Source organism: Falco punctatus (genome assembly GCF_963210335.1).
Source record: "Falco punctatus genome assembly, chromosome: 12".
Lineage (NCBI taxonomy): Eukaryota > Metazoa > Chordata > Aves > Falconiformes > Falconidae > Falco > Falco punctatus.
Genome location: NC_137592.1, coordinates 9969368 through 9989270, shown reverse-complemented (window position 1 = coordinate 9989270; position 19903 = coordinate 9969368). Strand labels below are relative to the sequence as shown.

Here is a 19903-nt window from a genome sequence, read left to right as displayed (position 1 = left end):
GAAGTTCATTATGTTTCTTTGACTATACATGTCTTTGTCAAGGTTTTTGCACACTTGGGGTCTCCTAAATGCCCAGGAGCAGCCAAACACACGTACCAGAGTATTTACTTACTCAGGTTCCTGTATTGACCCTCCAACACAATGGAATCTCTCGGGAACAGTCTTCCAGTCTTTCGCCATCTTAACCATTGCTCCTGCATCTAGGACACCATAGCCAAACAAATGGTTGAATTCCAGCCCAACGCCATTTCTACGCCACTGATGAACCTCATCATGAAGCTGGTTCCTCTTGGAGGTGAGCACTGTCAGATGCTGCATGTCTCTCCATGTCAGGTCCAAGCTGTAGAAGAGAAAGAGGGAAAATAAACAGCACAGTACTTCCAAGCAGATATTAAAGAAAGTGTGTTTGAGTAAGCCTTTTGGTAAAATTTGCTTCTATGGATCACATAGAAATTGTACCTATACGTTTCAATAAATAAAGCTTCTGTTGATTTCAGTGGGAACAAGGATAGGTTTTAATTGTATACTACTTCCCCAAAATATATTCAACATAAATGCAAAATAATTTCTGATTATTTCCCTATTCTTGCAAATAACAGCTTTTAACTACCCATTATAGGTCACCATGCAACTTCTAAGTTAGTGAGTAGGATATTATACCAGATCCTGAAAAGAATACAAAAAGAAAGAAGCCCCAGTCTGATGAAGCAGATGAGCTACAACAGCCGAGGTGTCAGTAATTTCAGTATTCTGTGACTCTGGGTTCATGGGCTGCGGGCGGCTGTAAGCTGACATTATAAGGTATGGTAGGGGTTTGTCACCCGCGATACGCTAGCATGGATGGATGCAGTCAAGTAACATTTGTCAAGATTCGACGATCATTTTTCATCATCAGCTCTTGTCTTCCTAGATTTGCAGTGATTATGATGACAGGAAGGGCACTTACAAGTTATTATTCTGGAACCTTTAGAACTGACATTCTAATTCTACATAACTAAAGCTATTCCAGTTGTTTTATGATGAACTCTTTCAACATTACAATATATCTGATTCAAAGCATCAACCTAAAAGGATCCGCTTTTCAGCTTTCCGTGCCCCAAGTAATAAGCACGTGTGCATGCCAAATGCACACCACAATAGCCAATTACTGTCATTTTTCCAAGGTGACACAAGATAGCTGAACACCAGATATCACTTGCATCATTCTTACTGAAATCTTTTAAGAGCTACTGCTATCTTAAAGCTGTATTTTCCATTTCACAGATTGGTCTGTGTTTAGGGACATGTCAGACATACATTGTATAGGAGCTGACAGACATATTGCAGGCAAGAGGAGTCTGCATGGGAGATTGCTCATGATCCCCGTGAAGCCTGGCGTACCCCACCCAGGGTAGTTCTGCGTGACGCAATTTAATAGACCCAGCCTGGAAGAAGTGAGGAGACACTGCCAGTTCTTTCTCTCCCCCGCCTTCCTCCCAGCAAAGGCTAAAGACTCAATTGCAAACCAGGGGTATTAGTCTCGTTTCTACTTGTGATCGTTTGGCAAGAGTAATTCAAGTCTTCACAGACAGATCAAATGAAAAGGAATGATAATTATTACTGAGGTATTAAGGTTGTAGTCCCAGTTAAATGTTCAGTGGTCAGAAAATTCATTAAACCTGTATATTTTTATGATCATATTAATATACTACATAGTGGCTGTACCACTGAATGAGTTTGACAGTAGAAGGAATGATCATCCAAGGTTAAACACTTGACATGTGTGTTTTATGTTATAAAACTTGAAAAATTAGACTTGGCCCAAGTCACGCTCTGAGCACAACCATCACTGCTCTGGTAATGATGCAAACTTTGTCTCTGCCAAACCTTAGTTCTTCTGCAGTGCTGAAGAAAACTATGTACACAGTGCTCACTCCAGGCTGTGGTTACAGCAACCAAAGCTGTGTAACTGAGCAAATGTTGCCTTACTTCATAAAATAATTTAACACAAAGTAAAAAAATGGTATAGGTTATTGTAAGGAAAACTTCTAATCATTAGAGAAGAAGATAATGAAGCAAGACCTATGAGAGGGCTCCAGTGTCACAAACAGCACGGAGATGGTAAATAGCCAATTGGAAATCTATTCTTTCACGTAACAGAGCAATTATGTAGCACAGAAGTTAATTACCAGCAATGGGTTAAGAAGAAACAAAGGAAACATTCCCCACTACCATTGCCAAAAAGCATTATTACTGTGGAACCGATTGCCACTGGCTGACAGGGGTGCCAAACACAGACAAGCTGAAAAAGAGTTAGACAGACTCAAGGAAGATAAACCTGCCTGTGGCTGTTACACAGGACAGGCTGACTGCTCTCAATCCAAACCACCGAGCGCCAGAGCTGTTGTTGAAGGACTGCTCTTAATCCCCGTTTGTTGTACTCTCCCCTGAGCATCTGTTATTGCAGACAGTATGTGGCACAAGGTGAACTCCTGTCTGATATTACAGGTTCGTTCGTACATAAAAATGTGGGCTGGGTGTTCCACGCTGGGTACGTGAGGAAATGAAATAATCTCTTTCTCCAAACGGTGCTGGAGAAAACAAACCCTGGAAGCAGGGGATGGAGAGGACACAGAGTGAGCAAGTCAGCCAAAATGCTCCTGCTATATGGCTTTGGCAGGACTGCTGCTCCATCTGTAAGTTACCCTGCACGTCACTACAGTAGCAGGCAGCTTGTTAGCTGCTCGTTCTAGCCCCGTGCCACAGGCAGCCAACTTAGATGATGAACAACATTAAACAAACCACAGGCCCTCTCCTCTCTAGAGCTCACAAGGAATTTCTCAACAGCATACTTAGCCTCCAGGGCCAAGGCAAACACTCCGGCTGCTTCAGGGGCAGCTGCAGACGTTCCTGAGTGACGCAGCGTGCAGTTTCCATACAAATCCGTTGTAGCCTGCAATGACATTAGATGTAATTAACGAAACCAGCTAGTCCATTTTCTTTACAGCTACAGACTCAGAAAAATACAGAAAGTGGAGTTTGCGTCCTTGCTCTGTAATTGTGTGTTTGTGCCTAGGATCTGTTTTCTTCTTTAGAATCACGTATCCCTTTAAAACCACAGAGAGACATAGTTACAGAAGGTGTGCATGCAAGAATAAATCATGATGTAGCAACAACAATGTTCACTGCCACTTAGAACTCAAACTCACATAGACGGCATTTATTTCTGATAATCACAGCTTAACCAAAGGCCTTCTGTTGTGCTTATCAGAAGGATTTGAAACTAGACTTGTTAACAGTATCGAGCTTTCTAACATCTGTGCAACTCCAGAACCAACAGCAGTACCAGGCTGCATACCTTCTGCATACCTTCTATGCAGATTAGTCACTAGGAGAGACCAGACGAAAACCTTAGAAATAGATTTTATGGTGACAATTACAAAGGTGCCACAGATCCTCTTGGCCGATACCAGCAGAGACCCGATACCAAGGCAGAGAACAGTATTTTTCCATCTGCTACTGCACGTGGGCATTTAGGATCATGCAGTGTGCCTTTGGGGTCTGAGACAGGGCCATGGAAAATGCGTAACAGCTTTTGGCAAAAACTAACCTTGAGTTACTGCACCTGAATTTTCCACTCTGTGGATCAGACTACGGCCTGGCTCGTGTGAAGGCACTGAAGAGCCGTCATCAGGACAGCGGAAGAGAATCACCTGAACAGAAACTGCGTATTTTCCAGGTGTAGGCATGGCCCTGTAAGGGACTCGAGAACGATGCTCCACACCGCTCAACAGGAGACCGAGGGTAAGCTGAACCCCCACGTTTCCTCTGTGGCTGACAATGTCTTTCTGCTCCATGCAGCCTGTAGTACAGCAGAAGCCTGGTTCCTGACTGCTCTGCCAGTACATGTAAGTATGATCTCAGATGTCGAGACCTTTCATTTAGATTTTTACAGAGACCTTTTGTCACTGTCCTGTGGAAAGACTGCAATTGAACTTCTAAATCTGGTATCTGGTAAAGGAAAGCACCAACTATATGAAGCTCTAAAAGATGGAAGATCATTGCTATTCTCAATGTTAATCCCCCATCTCCTCAGCTGACAGTTTTGGCACCATCACATACTGCAGATGAGAAAATATCCATCTCAACAAAGAACCATCTGCTGCTCCAAAGCTGACAGAGTTGTAATAGGTCGTGGGAGTGCACAAAGACAGCAGCAACAGCACAATAATATCTGGACTCACCACGCCAGCCTCTGGATTTCTCTTCCTCCCATTACTAAAGGTGGAGGCTAAGGTTGAAGAGCAGCTTTCATCATACAGAGCTGTCCGTCCATCATTTATAGCAGAATTGATGGAGATAGTCCACATGCTCGATGCATAACCGTCACAATTACAGTCATCGTAGCTGCCCCCATCTCCAGAGGCCCAGACATAGATGCTTCCTTTGCCACCCCGGCCCTGTGAAAGGGGAAAATCAACCCTCTTGGGTTAAACTGCAAATAGGAGATAGCAGCTATGTTACACTGCACATCTAATTGTAAAGCTAGGCATCTATAAAGGAGAAAACTGGTCCAAACAAAATATACATCAACCTTAAACTGACATAACATGGACTTCTGCAGGTTATTAAATCTGGCTAACTGGCAGCCCCAGACAATGCAATCTTATGTACATTTATCTCCCGTTTTGCTTGACGCCCTGAAGGCTCCTGTGCCAGACGCCAAGACATTTTATAGATTCATTAGCGTTTATGTCAAGGACTAAGTGCTATGAGGAAAGTGTTCTTTTAAAAGGGATATAGGCCATCTCACACACTCGGTTTGTAAGATCCAATTAGGTTCAGGCAATGGCTAAAAAACTCTGTAAAACTGGCACCTTTTTCTTTCAATAGATCTTTCTCCAAAGGTATCACTGACTCAAGAGCTGTTTTTCTGACAAACCAGCTTCTACTACTAAGCAGAAAATAAAGCTATGAGGCCATATAAATCATCTACAGAAAGACAGTCTAGCAATTACGCTGAGAAAGCGAGAGATGGACAGGAGAGACTGAAGCTGCAGGGGAGCTATAAAGGCTTCCCATTAGTTAACAGAAAGAAATCTGTATCCTCTCCCCAGCTTCCACACGGCAAGGAGTGGGAAGGGATCAGCTCGGTTCCTTCTCCTCACCCCACAGTAAGAAAGAGGCAGGGGCTGCCTGGAAGAGGGTTAGACCTGAGAACCCTGATGCTCAGGGAAACCCAAAGCTGAGATCTCCCACCGATTCCAGCACAATTGCTTTCTCTCTTGCGTTTAGTCCAATCTAATCAAACGTTTACTTCCAACGGCACCAGAAGGATGCAAGGCCTCAATTTAACATGCTGTTCATATGCATTGGGCAGAACATAAAAAGATCCCTTCTGCCCTCTTCATTGTCTAGCATTAAATGGAAGTTAAAGAATATACAAACATAGTAACCTGCAATGCTATTTTAATAGGGAACCTTTTCTGTCAGGAATTTAAATCAAATTTGAGCTCCCAGCAGTAGCTTCTATTTTTCATCATACCCCACTGAACAGAGCAACCTCATTATTTCAAGCACGTTAGTGAGCTGCATTATAATCCACTGAATTGCACAGCAGGTCTGCTGCCACTCGGGTATATAGCATCTCAGGACACAGATTTTCATAATAAAGATGATGACTATGAAAAAGCTTATTGAAATCAGTCTAAGAACTCCCACAAAGATCTGAGATCAATCATTTGAGTTTTAAGGAAGGAGGACACTGTTGCAAAAATATACACTCTAACAACAAAATAATTCCAGCAAATTATGAAAATATGATAAACAAAGATCAGCATAACAAAAACAGTTATGCCTTTTTGCCCTTTAACTTTTCCCATATCCCACCTTGTGCTCTGACTGCCGTTAGCCTACAGGGCCCAAACCTGGGCTTTGGACTCACTTCAGAGGCTACATCCCAAGCTTGCCACCGTGCCCATGTACACCATCACACCACCTTGCCACCATCTGGCTCCTTTGGACAGCCTCTGCGGCAGCTCGAGCACATCTCTGTCTGTCCCCAAAGGACAGGGTGCTGCCCAGCGCAGAGAGCAGGTGGCTGCTGCTGCCGGGAGTAGGACGCTTGGCATGTATGACCCTGTTCTTAAACAACCTTTGCCTTCCAGCCATTTTAAAAGGAGAAGAAACACCTAATTTTCATGTGATAAATTCACAAAAGTAGTTTGGTGCCTGGAAGTTAGCCTCTGCAGCGTTCGGCATAGGGAAACAGACTCAGTCGCCCTCAGCAAATTGTTCCATGCTGCCAAAACCAGGTATTGCTGCGAAGTGTTTCACTCCATGGGCAGGATTTGTGGCAGAATGGCAGAACACAGGTGTAACAGATTGCTGGTGGGGAGCAGGGGGAATTCACAGAGAAACCAAAATTTGGGCTTGAGTTCATGGTTGGAATTGGCCCGCTGAGTCCTGCTGGGGACGGGTTTTATGCACTTTAACATGAGAATGACCTCAGGGTATCACTTCTATCAGAGTCACATCCACAAGTGTGGCTTAGTGTTAAAACCCATAATTCACCTCTTAACACTCTAATTTCAATTGCCTTTACTTCTTAGCCAGAACTGGAAAGGGGAGCAAATGCTACGGGAATAAGCTGATAGCAGCCCAAGTGCATTATTTGCAATGATGCTTCGGACTTGCTGCGTACATTTCCTACAGCCATATCTGCAGGAGTGGGACAGTTTGCACTGGCAAACGTTTGGTGGCCATCCTCGGGCACCAATTCATTTACCAAGTAGAAAGATATGGCTTCAGGGGAAGTGAATACTACCACCTCTGGATGGTAACAGTCTAAACCAGAAAAATCCCAGTTGGGTCAACTAAGTGCCTTATTTAAAGTGAACTGAAAGCCCCTATTTGCATCTCAGCCTTATATGAACCTAAAAAGTTTCAGTGCTGTGACTCAGCTTGGGCTGCTGTAAACTTCAGGCAAAAGGAGGATGGGAGAAGGTGGCAGTAATACATACTACAATGACCAGAGGGAGTGTGACAGAAGATCAAGGAGGAACAGAGAAGACCACCGAGATAATAAGATAGATTTTAAAGAGTGTCTTTCCTCCAGGATCCTGTTGAAACCTGCTCATTTCCCCCAAAAGCCATGCACAGTGTTGCGCCCACTCTTCTGAGCCACCTGAGGTTGTATCCACTCAGAGCTGAAAGTGGATCTTGGTGCATTTGTACCAGCACAAAAGAGGCCCACCTCTCAATCCAGGCTAAACCAGAATTAAATCCTGGATGAGGCTAGATGCTTAGGAAGTCTCAGACAGCTACGGAGAAGCTCTCTTTGCAGAAACAGCAGGTTTTCTATTTCCAGCATCCGTGGGATGTTGTGCCACCAGCAAAAAATATCCCTGAGACATTTTCTTACCCCTTTTCTGATTTTCTGCAGAGAATAATCCCAGAAAAACTTCTTTACTGAACTACCTTGCAAAAGTGAGCTGGCAGGGGACTACAGCCTAATTCACCTTATGTAACTTCAGGCATATCTTGAGATTTTTTTTTTTTTTTCCTCCTTGTTACTGCGTTCATTCACTGTGCTTGCTGGGCTAGCACCAAAGCCAGTGTTTCTCAAAGTTTTGACTAGTGAGTCACACTTTCCAGATAAAATGGGTGGTATTTGACAAATAGATCTCCTCCAGCTTCCCTGACCCTTCCCACCAAGGCTGGCAAGTGCCCGTGTGCATAACAGCTGGGCCTCTAACATGGCACTACCTCTGCAATGACTCCTCTAGTTCACCCACGCCCACGTGGCCATCAGGGTTGTTAAAGATGGATGGAAACAACCGAACAGTCTTTACAACATGTTTCTGATGCCCTTTTGCTTTGGCCTAATTCTTCTGTCATCGATCAGGACTAACAGTTTCCAACCAGCACAAGATAAAAACAAAGAACTGCCCTGAAAAGCCAAACACCAGGGAACAACAGCATCAGAACACCACCAAGCAGATGGGCTCAGGATAAAAAGAAAAAAAAGCAGCACCTGTCCGTGAGGAGCTTTTTTGTGTTGTTTTTTAAGCATGGTGAAAAGGTATTTCGGGATAAGGGCAGCCAAATGGTTTGCTGATGTTTATGGATTTTCACATTTCTAAGGAAGAAAATGCAGATGGAGCACATCTGAAAAAAATATGAAAAATTACAGAACTGGAAATTGCTTTCTGTAACAACTTCAAAGCATATACTATTTTATAAGCATCCTTCTTTTTGCATGACATATGACAGCTATTTTGTAAATCTTCCCCTTAAGGAAACAGAAGTGTTTCAGCACCTTCTATATAATTTAATAGCAATTTATGTGCCTGCTACGGTAGGAGAGAGACTGTTTTTTCCAGGAAAAGCAAAAAATACTACAGCTTTTTCAAGTCTTTGCCATGGGTCCTATCCAGTTATGAATTGGACTCAGTTTCTATCCCCCATTAATTTTGACTGTATTTTCCTCTGAAAAGAGCATTTCTTTCTCTTCAGGACAAATTATTTGAAAATTCTTATGTGTTTCCTAATTTAAAACTGCATCCTTCAGTAATGATTGCTAATTATCTCAGAAAGCACATTCTGCAGCCCGGGCAGGCAACACAAGATCATCGCACCCGCAGGCTGGGGCATGCCAAGGCAAGGGGGGACTGTGGAAGAGCTGTGGGACCACTTGCCCGCTGTCATGACTTGGTGGGGAGCATTGGGCTGGGCTCTCGAGACATCCAGGAGCCTACGCGGAGACCCCACTCTGCCTTGGTCTGCCCACCCCCCCTGCGCACGACCGGTCTGGCTGTGCAGCGTAAGCCAGCTGGAGGCAGCGAGCCCTTGGCATCGCTGAACCGCTGCTCATCCTTGGCACTGCCAGGGTTCTCTGGAGCCTGCTGCGTGTTCCTGCATCCCTGACATGGAGCCAGCTGGACAGCCCATTGAGCCCTCACTCTCCTGGCTCCACCAGCTACTTCGGCATCTGTCAGGCTGACTTGCCCAGAGCAATCTGGGAGCCTGTGATTTTCTGGATCCCCGTGCTCCTTTCCTATACTGATTTCTTGGGGAGTGCTAAAATCTAAAGCAAAATCTAGGCAGGAACACATGCTCGACAGCCAGTCAACTAATCTCAATTTAACCCCACAGACACCAAAGTTTTAAGCTGGAAACATACCTTATTTCCAAAGTTTGCCGCTGCACGCGTTCAGGGGGACAGCCGTCTTATTTGAGCTGTACACCTTTAGCACCTCTCCCACATCCAGCCCCTTCCAAAAGCCTGGAGCTGCTGTACTGTGCCCCTGGAAAAGCCCAGGATGTCTGGCCTGCCCAGCACAAGTCATGGAGTTCAGCAGAGAAGAAACAGCAGCTGGGTTATCCTGCTCACAGTCACTGCTGCTGAAGGTGTTGTCCCTTTGCTGCTGGCCTGTCTAACTCTCAGGCATTCAATGGAGAAGGAGGAAAAGCCATTTTGGCAGAGCAAGAACTCAGCTAAGTATTTGGCTGCTATGCAGAAGACAACCATCCTTCAGAACCATGTTTCAGTCATGCTTCTCCCGTTTTTGTCCCTTTCATCTTTTGTTGCCTGCAACAACTGGTTGTCTGGTTCCCCCTAGTAGATTTCTGAAACTATTTGGGTCAAGTAATAATCACCAAAGTACAAGAGACTTCTGCATATGAGATTCTCAAAGAACTACACCCTGCAATTGTTAAACTCTAACAAAAGGCTTTATGTAACTTATTCTAAACTTGGTCACAGAATAGTACTGAACTCCCATTCACCAACCCCTAATTAATTGCATAATTGTCAATACCTCCTTTGGTTAAAAATAATGCTCAAGCCACTTTCTATGTCTAAATTACTGTTGAAACTGGATAGACTTCTGTTAGCCAAGAGAAACAAATGGAAAATTACACTTTTGGTGAAGAGAGGCAGCATTAGGTTTCAATTAGGGCTCAGTCCAGCAGGAAAATGGGGAGGGAACTCTGAAAATGATGAGGCAAAACCTTCTAATTATCTATTCCTTTTGTGTTGGATCCTGGGCTGTGTACCACAAGTAATAATGCATTACTCCAGTCCAACAATTCTGCAGGCCTAATTCTGGTATCAATAGTATTTGGAAAAACCAATCCCATCCTCTTTTCAGTACTTCTGAGCTGTATTATCACTGAGAAAAAAATTTCTAAAGGCCCAATTTACTTTCCACCAGTGTCAATGCTAATTTCCCTGCCCAGAGCTCCCAACTGGTGTGACCAACCCCATTCTCACAGCCTCACCTGTGGCTCTTGCAACACAGCACAAAGCTTCCCCACCTTGCAGCATCAGCCTTGCTGGGAAGCTATAGCATGTGGCTGCTGAGTTACAGCAAGAGAGTAGACAAAAACACTCCTGGGGTCAGAGCAAAACATCAAAGTCTACACTCTGAGGCTATATTATTGCCTAGCCTCCTTAGAAAACAGTAATTTACACGTCAATAAAGAAAATATTTACATTTGGAGCTTACAAATGCTGCCATGCTGGCCCAGCCTATTGAGGCAGCAGCTTTCTGCTCTTCATGTGACAGCTGTTTGAGTCTTTGTGAAGGGCAATATTTAACCCTGTCACAAACCTGCAACAGCCATTGACCAAGGCATCCCTGAGGAGACCAGTATCACAACAGAAGTCAGCAGCACTTGAGATTTGCCCCTACCCTGCCCTCAGAGGCACATGTCCATTCCCTGAGCTGTGGCAGGGTAGCAGATGGTCACAGACTGATCTCCAGACCTGGGTCACGCACTCAGACAAAGGCTGCGTGGGTACAGGTCAGAAAAGCTGGCCGTGCTGTTTTACAAAAGCCTGAAAATATCCCATCAGATGAATGGGGTGACTTCAGAATTCCAAGCAGATATAACATACTCATGTGGGGTTTTAATAAGGTTTGATTTTATCTTATATAAATAAGACAAGGCATGGAATCATAATGCATATTCCAGACACAACAGCAATACGATAGTAAAGGGCTCGCAAGTTATAAAGAACCCTGTAAGGCTTCCTCAGAAATGGAGTAATCAGATGGCTGCCAGATCATAAACTAATTCCCCTATCCTCATTTGGCTGTTGAACAAATAAAATAACATTAGAGGTATCTAACCGCATATACTCTATTAACATGCTAGCTTCAGCATATTTCAAAGAACAATAAAACAATGTCTGTGGCCTTGGAGAGGGGCAAATGAGAAATATTTCCTTTCATTTTTAACACCGTCCTTTCTTTTTTCATTGGTGAGCCCAATTACAGAGCCATGATGAGACTATAAATTCTTAATACTGCTCCCCTGGCAATTTGTACTTGTGAAGCATTTTCTTAGGTAGAACTGTATTATGGAAGCAATAACGTTTTCACCAGCACAAGCACAAATGGATCGCATCTTATATAATCTGGCTGAGCAGAAGAAGTCTCAAAAAATTAATTCAGTCCATGAGCAACTCTTCACAACATACAAATACAAAAGCCTACATCATAAAAATGCAATAGCTAGAAACCAGCTTAGCTCGATTACTTCTTTTTACTGCCTTAACTTCCAACAGCCGAAGCTGGAAAGAACTGGACTCATGAAAACAGCAAATAAGAAACATTTACTGGATATTGCATTAAAGGCAGGACGTACCATAAACCATGGGTGGAATTAGTTCTTGATTGTAACCTGTTCCCTGTTTAAGATGACTGCTAATACAACTCTGGATGCAAGGTACCAAAAAGAACAAAAGGCCTATATTTAAGAGAGTTGTGCTGTCACAGGAATCCCATCTACCACCACTACCTCCGTCTTCAAGTTGTCTAGCCCCCAAAGTAGGTAAGCACAGGTCAGACAAGGGATATGTAAATTGCACAGCATTGCTTTCTCCAGCCATACTATATATAAAATGCTATCACTGGCTCACTCTTCACTTCTCTGCAAATAAAAGTACCTCTCAATCAGATGAGACAGCTAGCTGTGTTCACCGCCAGGCTGCTTGTTCCCAAGTCCATCATCCTGGTTTCTTGCTCTGCTCTGCCTTTTAGTTTGTATTTCTGCACCTGCAGTAAAATCCCTCCATAGCTCATTAAAGAAATACATCTGCAAATGTGTGACACAGCAATTAGGAGCAATGAAACTGAGCATATGAAAATCCTGGTCTTGGTGCAGGGCTAAGATATCTGAGGACAGCCCAGAACAACGTTAGGCTGATGATTACTGAGACTGTACAGAAACACATACCTTTCCTCCCTAGACCCCATAGCCTGCTGATGATCACAGATGTGGCTCAGACAGTCTGGAGGCCAGACAACAGAATCTCATTAAAGGTATTGATCTTTTGCAAGTGCAGGTGTGTTTAAAGAAAGAGAGAGAGCACGCATGACAGCACATTCTCTGGATCTCTCTTTCATCAGAGAGAACAGCACTTGTCCCTTCGCCTGTTGCAGGCTGCCCTAATGGTACCTGGCTGCTCGGGCACAGGCTAGCAGAGTCTCCTGTCACAGCTGGCAGCCAGCACTAGATGCCTCGCAGCAAAGGGCGAGTGCAAGACCCCCTGATTAGACAGGCACTGGGTACTCACAAGTTTCAACCTAGCCTTTGCAAACTAGAAGCTGTATTAAGTCCTTTCCAATTACGCCCCAAATATATCTTTTCTAGCAGCTGCAATTTGCATTAGGTAAGGTTGTTCGTCTGTGTCAAACCAGTGCCGGTGACTGCCAAACTCTTGTGGATGTTGCTGTGAAACTCTCCCAATCCCTGTTCTCAAGCTCCTGTTAATTCAGCTGTGAGCTCATTTATCTGTGCAGTCCAACTACCACTTTCAGTGACCCAGTTACACTGCTGACTATTGCCCCTGAACAAAAGTAATGAGATAACACAGCGAAGCGTAGACTGCACTAAAAAAATGAGTCTTAATAACAAAAAGCAGCTTGAGTCCCCTTCCCAATATCTTCTGATTACATGTATTACGCTGACACCAAGTTCATGCGCACGCCATCCCCTTTCTGTTCAGCCTTAGAAACGCAGTCAGTAAAAGGGCCCTTAAAGGACTTGCCAATGTGATGGACAGATTCTGCCATCCTTAATAATGCTATTTTAGTGCTGCCTTTATGCATGCTATTTACCTTACAAGTGAAAAGCACACCAAAGTGAAGGTATGATTAAGACAAAAGGCAAGAATTAGCTTAACTAGCTTAACACCAAGAATGGGAAATGGAAGAGGAAAGCTAAGATGTATCAGCCTTGCCCACCTGGTTATGGCTGCACTGCTTCAAGCTATAAAAACAGACACATCAATCTCAGTTTCTGCAGTTTTCATCATCTTACCATTATCAGGTGATGAGCTACCCCTGGCATCCCAGCAGCTCTGGAAGGAGGACTTGTAAAGGGCGTAACAGTGGAACAGAGATTGGGGAAGGATGAAACAGTGAGTTTCTCCTGGAGTCAGGTTCGCAAGTGTGCTGGCAACAAGGTAAATATTACCTGTGTTTGTCAACTTGGTTAACTGCATATTGCCTGTAAGAATTCTGTGTCACTCCCCCTTATTTATTTTTAGATTACTGCATTAGAAGTAAGGATATTAATCTTGCTCTGTACAAGAGATGTTACATTTCCTTCTAGGACATTTGAAAGTGTTGCCCTTAGTTTAATAACACGTTTTTATTCTCAGCGTGTTGCTTCTTCCCTGCCAATATTTCAGCTTCATCATGAATTTGTGAACCATCCCTCTGGTGAGAATCAGCTCTAGACTGAGAAAGAAAATTCCTACATTTATTTGTCTCTCAGTTTATAGAAGATACATTTATATTTCATAAGAGAGGATTTTATCCTGAAAAATTATCATAAATTAGATTGACATTTGTTCAGTCAATGAGAATTTGATGCACATATAGACCTAGACTAGGTAAAAGGGTATTACATCAAAGGCCTGTTAGGCTTCCTTTACATGCAGGAACATCTGCAGTGGGTTTTTCAAGCACCATGGAGAGTGCCCAGCACCCACTGATGTCTTGAAATATCTTTGGAAAATCCGGCTCTCCACAAAAAGAGATCAGAACAAACTATAACCAAAAAAACCCCATTCTATGAAAGGAAATGTAATAATCAAAACAAGGGTAGCTAAAGCTATGATCACAATGCAAAGGGAATTATTTGGGGCGGAGCAGTCTCTTGGGCTTGTATTGCCAGGAGATAGCTGGGACACTGCCATTAGGAAGAATTAGACAAGTGTAATTGTCCCTGGACAACAGCGTCTTTCTTAGGTAGAATCCACCACCATTCCTTCTGCTCTTAATTCTGCAATGCCTGTTAGATAGAACTGGTTTCCTAATGCAGATGCTCCTGTTAATTTTATGTTTTCTGATAAGGTACAAGAGCAATCCTTCCCAGAGCGCAGCTCACCGTCACCATTCCCCCTCCTTCACAAGCATTCAACCCGAGAGATCTCGGGGCCCTTCTGATCTTAATATTGCAAATTATTTCTTAAAAAGAATTACAAACACTTCTGAGAGGAAGACATTAAAAAAGCAATGTGCCCAACACTCCCAAGTATGGGACTATGGCTAGACAGTAAAACAAAAAATAAAAATCCCTACTCCTATACTTAACATTCAAAGAGGTTAACTCCACAAACTAAAGCATATGGTGATAAAATAACAAGGTAATGCAAAGACATTTTAAATACCGAATTGCAAAAAAACCCCAAACATGACTAAAATTTAAAATCTGCTTCTCTGTAGGGGTAAAATATCTCTATCTATTAGTTTGCATTCCCCTGCCAGGGTTATTAGTGCCTTTTTCTGTTACTTATAGACAAGTTCTGCATGGGAGGAGAATAACACAAAAATTATGTGGGAATTTTTCTATATTCAGAGTTTATGTCTGCTGTTAGTGGAAGGAAGACCAAGTGTCCACTAAGTATAAGACATCAAGGTGTTGCAAAAAATATACCAGCCATGTCACATACCTAAGAAAGATTCTCCCCAAGACAGGAGTATTTAAGGGGATCCTTACGGAAAAGACAAATGAAAGTGATGAGAAGAAACACCAGCTTGTGTAAGATGACTTCAGAGGGACTTCGAGCTTCCCAGAAGTTTGTAAATTTTATACAACAAAACTGAGCAGACTTGGGAGAAATTTCTTATGAGTCTTCCTGAGTTATTGAAGTACACTGCCAATTTTATTGGCAAGAGCATGAAGATGACTATAATTCACCTGTTATAGGCAAAACTTTTGAGGCTTAGGATTTAGGAAAGATTTAGATGCTCCGCTACCTACCACAGCAGTGGATTTAATTACCAAGTCACAAAACATGGTAAATTGAATGTGCTTCTCACTATGAGGTGGTGATGAAGAGTGGGAGAAACTGGCATAAGTAAGAGGAAGAAATAATTTGGATGGAAAAATGAGTAATTGCAGAGCTCCCACACAAAACTACCCCAGACAATCTGGGGAATTTCAGGTCTTTTAATTGTGGAAACCTATCTACAAACAACCAAGGGGAAGAGGCTCATTCCCCACAGCACCAGGAGCAGCTGTGGTTGTCCTGGCTGCATGACACTGAAGAAATGGAGTTTGTTTGTTTGAACTTACTCGTCTTCTTTTTGAGTTGTGGCACACATTTTACCCGACCTTCTAACAGAGTGCAAGTTTAACCAATTCCAGGATGATACTGAGAGACCATAGACTGTTCCTACAAGGAGGTGGAAAGGTGGGAACAAACAAGGAGGCTCCTGCTGCTGTGGAGTAACATTACTCCATGGATACCTGAACAGCTGTGGTCCAATCACAGCTATAATAATGACCATATATGAGTGACCTGAAAAACACTACAAATCCAAAACTATAACTAAATTGCTAGCACACCAAACCAATGTGATGATGGTAGTACCACTGGCATGTTTCAACTTGGGGCATACTTACAGGATCAAGCTTTTCCATTTTGACTGTGAGGGCACAGAAAAGCATATGTAAGCTGACTAGAGATAAACACATTTTCATGTAAGACAGCACAGTATGCCAAGACTATACGGTAAAGGCAATGCCGCAATATTGCAAGGAGAACATCAATGGACCTTGGAATACGCTGAAATCTGGGATAGTTTACACAACTGCATAGCGTTCTGCAACATCTATGGGAGGATCGCACATTCCCAAGTCATTGGTTTCAGCGCGAGCGTGTACAAGTCTTTCTGCCCCAATAACCAGATTATTTAATAAGAGTCTTACCTTGTTCACACCATCTGCCATCGCTTGCAGCGTTAGCTCTCTAGGTCCATCCACCGTCTTCCCATTATCAGTTGGTCCCCAGCTGGCACTATATATATCTATGACTTGAGGCATATGACTGATAGAGGAAGCCTCAATAATGTCTGTCATAAATGGCTGGTCAAGCATTCGAATACCTGTCGATTTAATCAACATGAACGTGAATTATACATTACCCAGCACAAAATGAAATCCCAGCACCTGGAGAAGTCCCACAGTTACAGGTATTTTACTTCTCTGGCAGTTTCACCCACTCAGTAATTCCGCACTCGCCATTCACATTTCACCAGGGTGTGCTTGGCCAGCAGGATGCCAGCACTTAAACACCAGCTACAGCAATGCCCAGAGAGAGTGCTTTATAGTTAGCTAACTACATTGCATTTTCCATCTATTTGAAAACACTTTAAAACCAGTAGTATTTAGCAATCTCAGCATTTCATAGTGTTGAAGTAATGTTAATAGTATTTACAATAGTATTTCGTAACAACTAGGGAAAGGATTAAGGCCTCCCCATCTCTAATTTATACTCAGTGATGCACCGGCCCTTCATTTTTCAAGTAATTTTCCTGTTTATTTTGGTTCTTCTCTAGAATTTAATCAGAGAGGGGAAACACACTACACAATGATTTCCTGGAAAAATATAATTGTGTCAACATGCAGATGTAATAGCAAAACATGGCCAAAGCTAACTAAAACCTGCTTCCTTTAACCCATACAGCAGTAAAAACCAAGTCAGAGTCCTAATGATACAATCCTAGCACAAGCCAACTTCATAAACCCTCAGTGTTGGCCCTAAGCAAGCCGGAGAGCGTGACCAAGACCAAAACAGCACAAGCTGTTACATCCACCATGCCCCCCACACAGGGCAGTTTCACTGACAGCCAACCTCTTGGTGGCCTTTGGATGAGACCTGAGTAACCAGGGGTACATTCCAACTCTCATTGGTAGCCTTAAGTTGCAGTTCAGTTTTTCCCAACAGTTTTAGGACACAGAAATCACTACCACTGTGAATGGCAGCGAGGACCCCGATTTAGAAGCCAGTGCTTTTACTATATTAAATACAAAATCCATGTGCCAAATGTGAGGCTGGAGCAAGTGGTATAAACCTCGACTAGAAACCAGGCCAAATCTGGATATCCCTGATCTGCTAATTCAAGCTAGAAATTATGAAGTCAAACTCAATGAGTTTAAGAAGTGCCTTCACATGCTTTTAAAATGAGGTTTGGCACTGAAACCACAGAATTAATTATTGAGCCTGGGGAGGCAGGGGAGCCACAGGAGGAGCCAAGCCATCTGGTTTGACTCTAGGGCAAAAAAGACATACAAGAAGCAAAACACACAATGCCCCAGATCCTTCGTTACCAATTTCCAGTTCCACCTTCCACAGACCCTGAACCATGCCAGCAACACTCTCAGCTCTAATCAACTTCCACGTTCCCGCTGCCCACACGATGGTGCTACAGGTGCGTACTGTCCTCAGGCAGGAAAGGCTGGCACTTTGAAAAATCTGTGGGGATTTTGAACGAAGTGGAGAAGCACGGAAAATGATTTGTAGGCTGTTGGTCAGCAAAAGAGGCTTTCACCTCTTGATTTTTAAGCAATTATCTTGAAGTTATAAAGTTGTACTAATAATACAAATGAGGTCCCGTAAAAATCCCATACTTAATTCACATTCATCTAAAAGTGGCTATTGTCAGAATGTAAGTTTTGGAAAATGTCCCATCCCTGAAGGGGATGCTACTATTACTGAAGAAAGGGGAAAAGCACTAGACCTGCCTTACTAGCAGTAAGCTAGTAAGTGAGTTACTAGCTCTCAGTGATTGAGTTACTAGCTCTCAGTGATACTTCTTGGGGTAACAGCTTAGCAACATTGCTTGGTGCCCTCCTACAGTGGAGATTCAGCCTTCCATCACGTAGGTGACAAGGTGAAATGCAGCCTCCCCCAGACTCTTCTGACACCGGGGTGAAACAGGGACTGGCCAAGCAGAGCAGAGATGCTCATGCACACACACTGTAAACCAGTCCCAGGAAGCAATGGATACATCCACACTGGTGTTTTGGTGTGGACTGGGAATGAAAATGAAATTTATAAGCATCTATCTCTGTTCGCTGTGCCTCAGTTCTCATCATGAAACAGTCTTACAGTGGGAAAACTAGATTTCTTCAGATTAAACTAAACCGATGCAAGCTGTTCAAGAGCCTAACTCACTCCAAGCCTGTATTCAGTCTCTCAGTGCAGACAAGAGCTAGTTAAAAGTAAAAATACCCAATACACCCGCAGTATGAATGCTGGGTCCTAGGCACCACCCATTTCATTCTGTGCATCTGCTCCTACCACTCTGCATCACTTGTTAAAATAAAGAAAACCAACCATCGCAGAGATTCACAGCACTGCAGGCCCTGCCCTGTGAGAGCCTAGAGAATAAGAGCAGCACAGGATTTGCCTTTTCAAATAGTTCCTAAGTGCAGCAGGAATTTGTATTTTACCTCCTGCGAAATGAGATTTGTCACAAATGATACTGCAGCTACGCAGGGAAGCAGCAGTGAAAATCAGTACACAAACAGGAGCTGGCATAAGAAGGAAGAGAGCTGTTCCTTTGCAATGTCATTAAAGAGGCTCTATAAGGCCCTCAATTGAAAAGGCAAAGCCATGGAGAAATTCCTCTCCCCAGCTGCTGTGAAAAGTAATAAACACATGGTCCAGAGCCAAGCTGCAGTCGGGTCCTGGGCAACGCTCCCTGTCTCTGCTGGGGAAGCTCTGCCTGAGGCACAGCGTGTTAAGGACCACTGACACCTTGAACTGCTACCGTACCTGCTACCTTGGAGTTGTACGCAACTCCCACGCCGCAGATGTTGTTGTTGGCCGCAGCAGACACCTCTCCCGCACACCTTGTCCCATGGCTGCAGAAGGGAAGACAGAGACACCATGTGAATCCCAGCTAATACACATGCTGAGTGGAGGTGGATCACCATGGTCTTGTTTTCGCCTCCCAGTCAGCTCCCAGTGCTTCAGAGGAAAACCGTTCCATGGCCAAGTGTTGAATGCTGCCCTTGGATACTCAGATGAGCTCACTCCTTCCTAAAGCAGGAGATAATCATCTTCCCCTCTGCAGTATGAGGGATGCTTGCTCTGAGATTAACATGCATACTTATGCTGCATTCGGTTGTAAAGTTATTCAGACCTTTTCTTTTTAAGTCTGTCAAACAGGTTCTGCCTTGTTACCAGCTATTAGTCAGCAGAAACAGGCCATTGACAAAACAGTGTAAAAATAAGATCAATATTAAGTCCTTTGGGTTTGTGACTTGACAGTGTGACACCCGTTATTTTGAACCCCACAGAACAGAGTGTGATCCCCTTTTTGCTGTTCAAACACGTGCAAGGAGCGTATCCCTGCCCACAAAAGAAATGCTACGGAATGAGGGGGTGCAATATCAAGCTGGAGTAGCAGAGGGGAGGACCATGATGGTCGCTGCACTCCTCAGCAGCGGAGCTGTGGCCTGGCTAGCCAGGCCCAAAACTGGCCAAACCTAAGGGCATGTGCATCGCTCTCCTCCAGTGCCTAATTCCCAGGAGAGCTGACAAGGTGCTCCAGCTGTCAGCTCACAGAGTTACTGCTTTCTGCTCAAGTGGGAAATGTCTCTGCTCTGACAC

The 19903-nt window shown here is 43.6% G+C and overlaps 1 protein-coding gene across 1 annotated transcript in view; it reads right to left on the bottom strand.

The window, feature by feature from the left end:
* The window catches only part of PCSK2 (proprotein convertase subtilisin/kexin type 2), a 107768-nt gene that overhangs the window by 5382 nt on the left and 82483 nt on the right, over positions 1-19903 (bottom strand). The window contains exons 7-11 of the mRNA XM_080407837.1: positions 19064-19152; positions 16213-16388; positions 4224-4439; positions 2832-2932; positions 113-340 (exon numbers count right to left, since the gene is read on the bottom strand). Of these exons, the coding sequence (XP_080263963.1) occupies positions 113-340; positions 2832-2932; positions 4224-4439; positions 16213-16388; positions 19064-19152 (810 nt within the window). The remainder of the gene's footprint in view (positions 1-112; positions 341-2831; positions 2933-4223; positions 4440-16212; positions 16389-19063; positions 19153-19903) is intronic.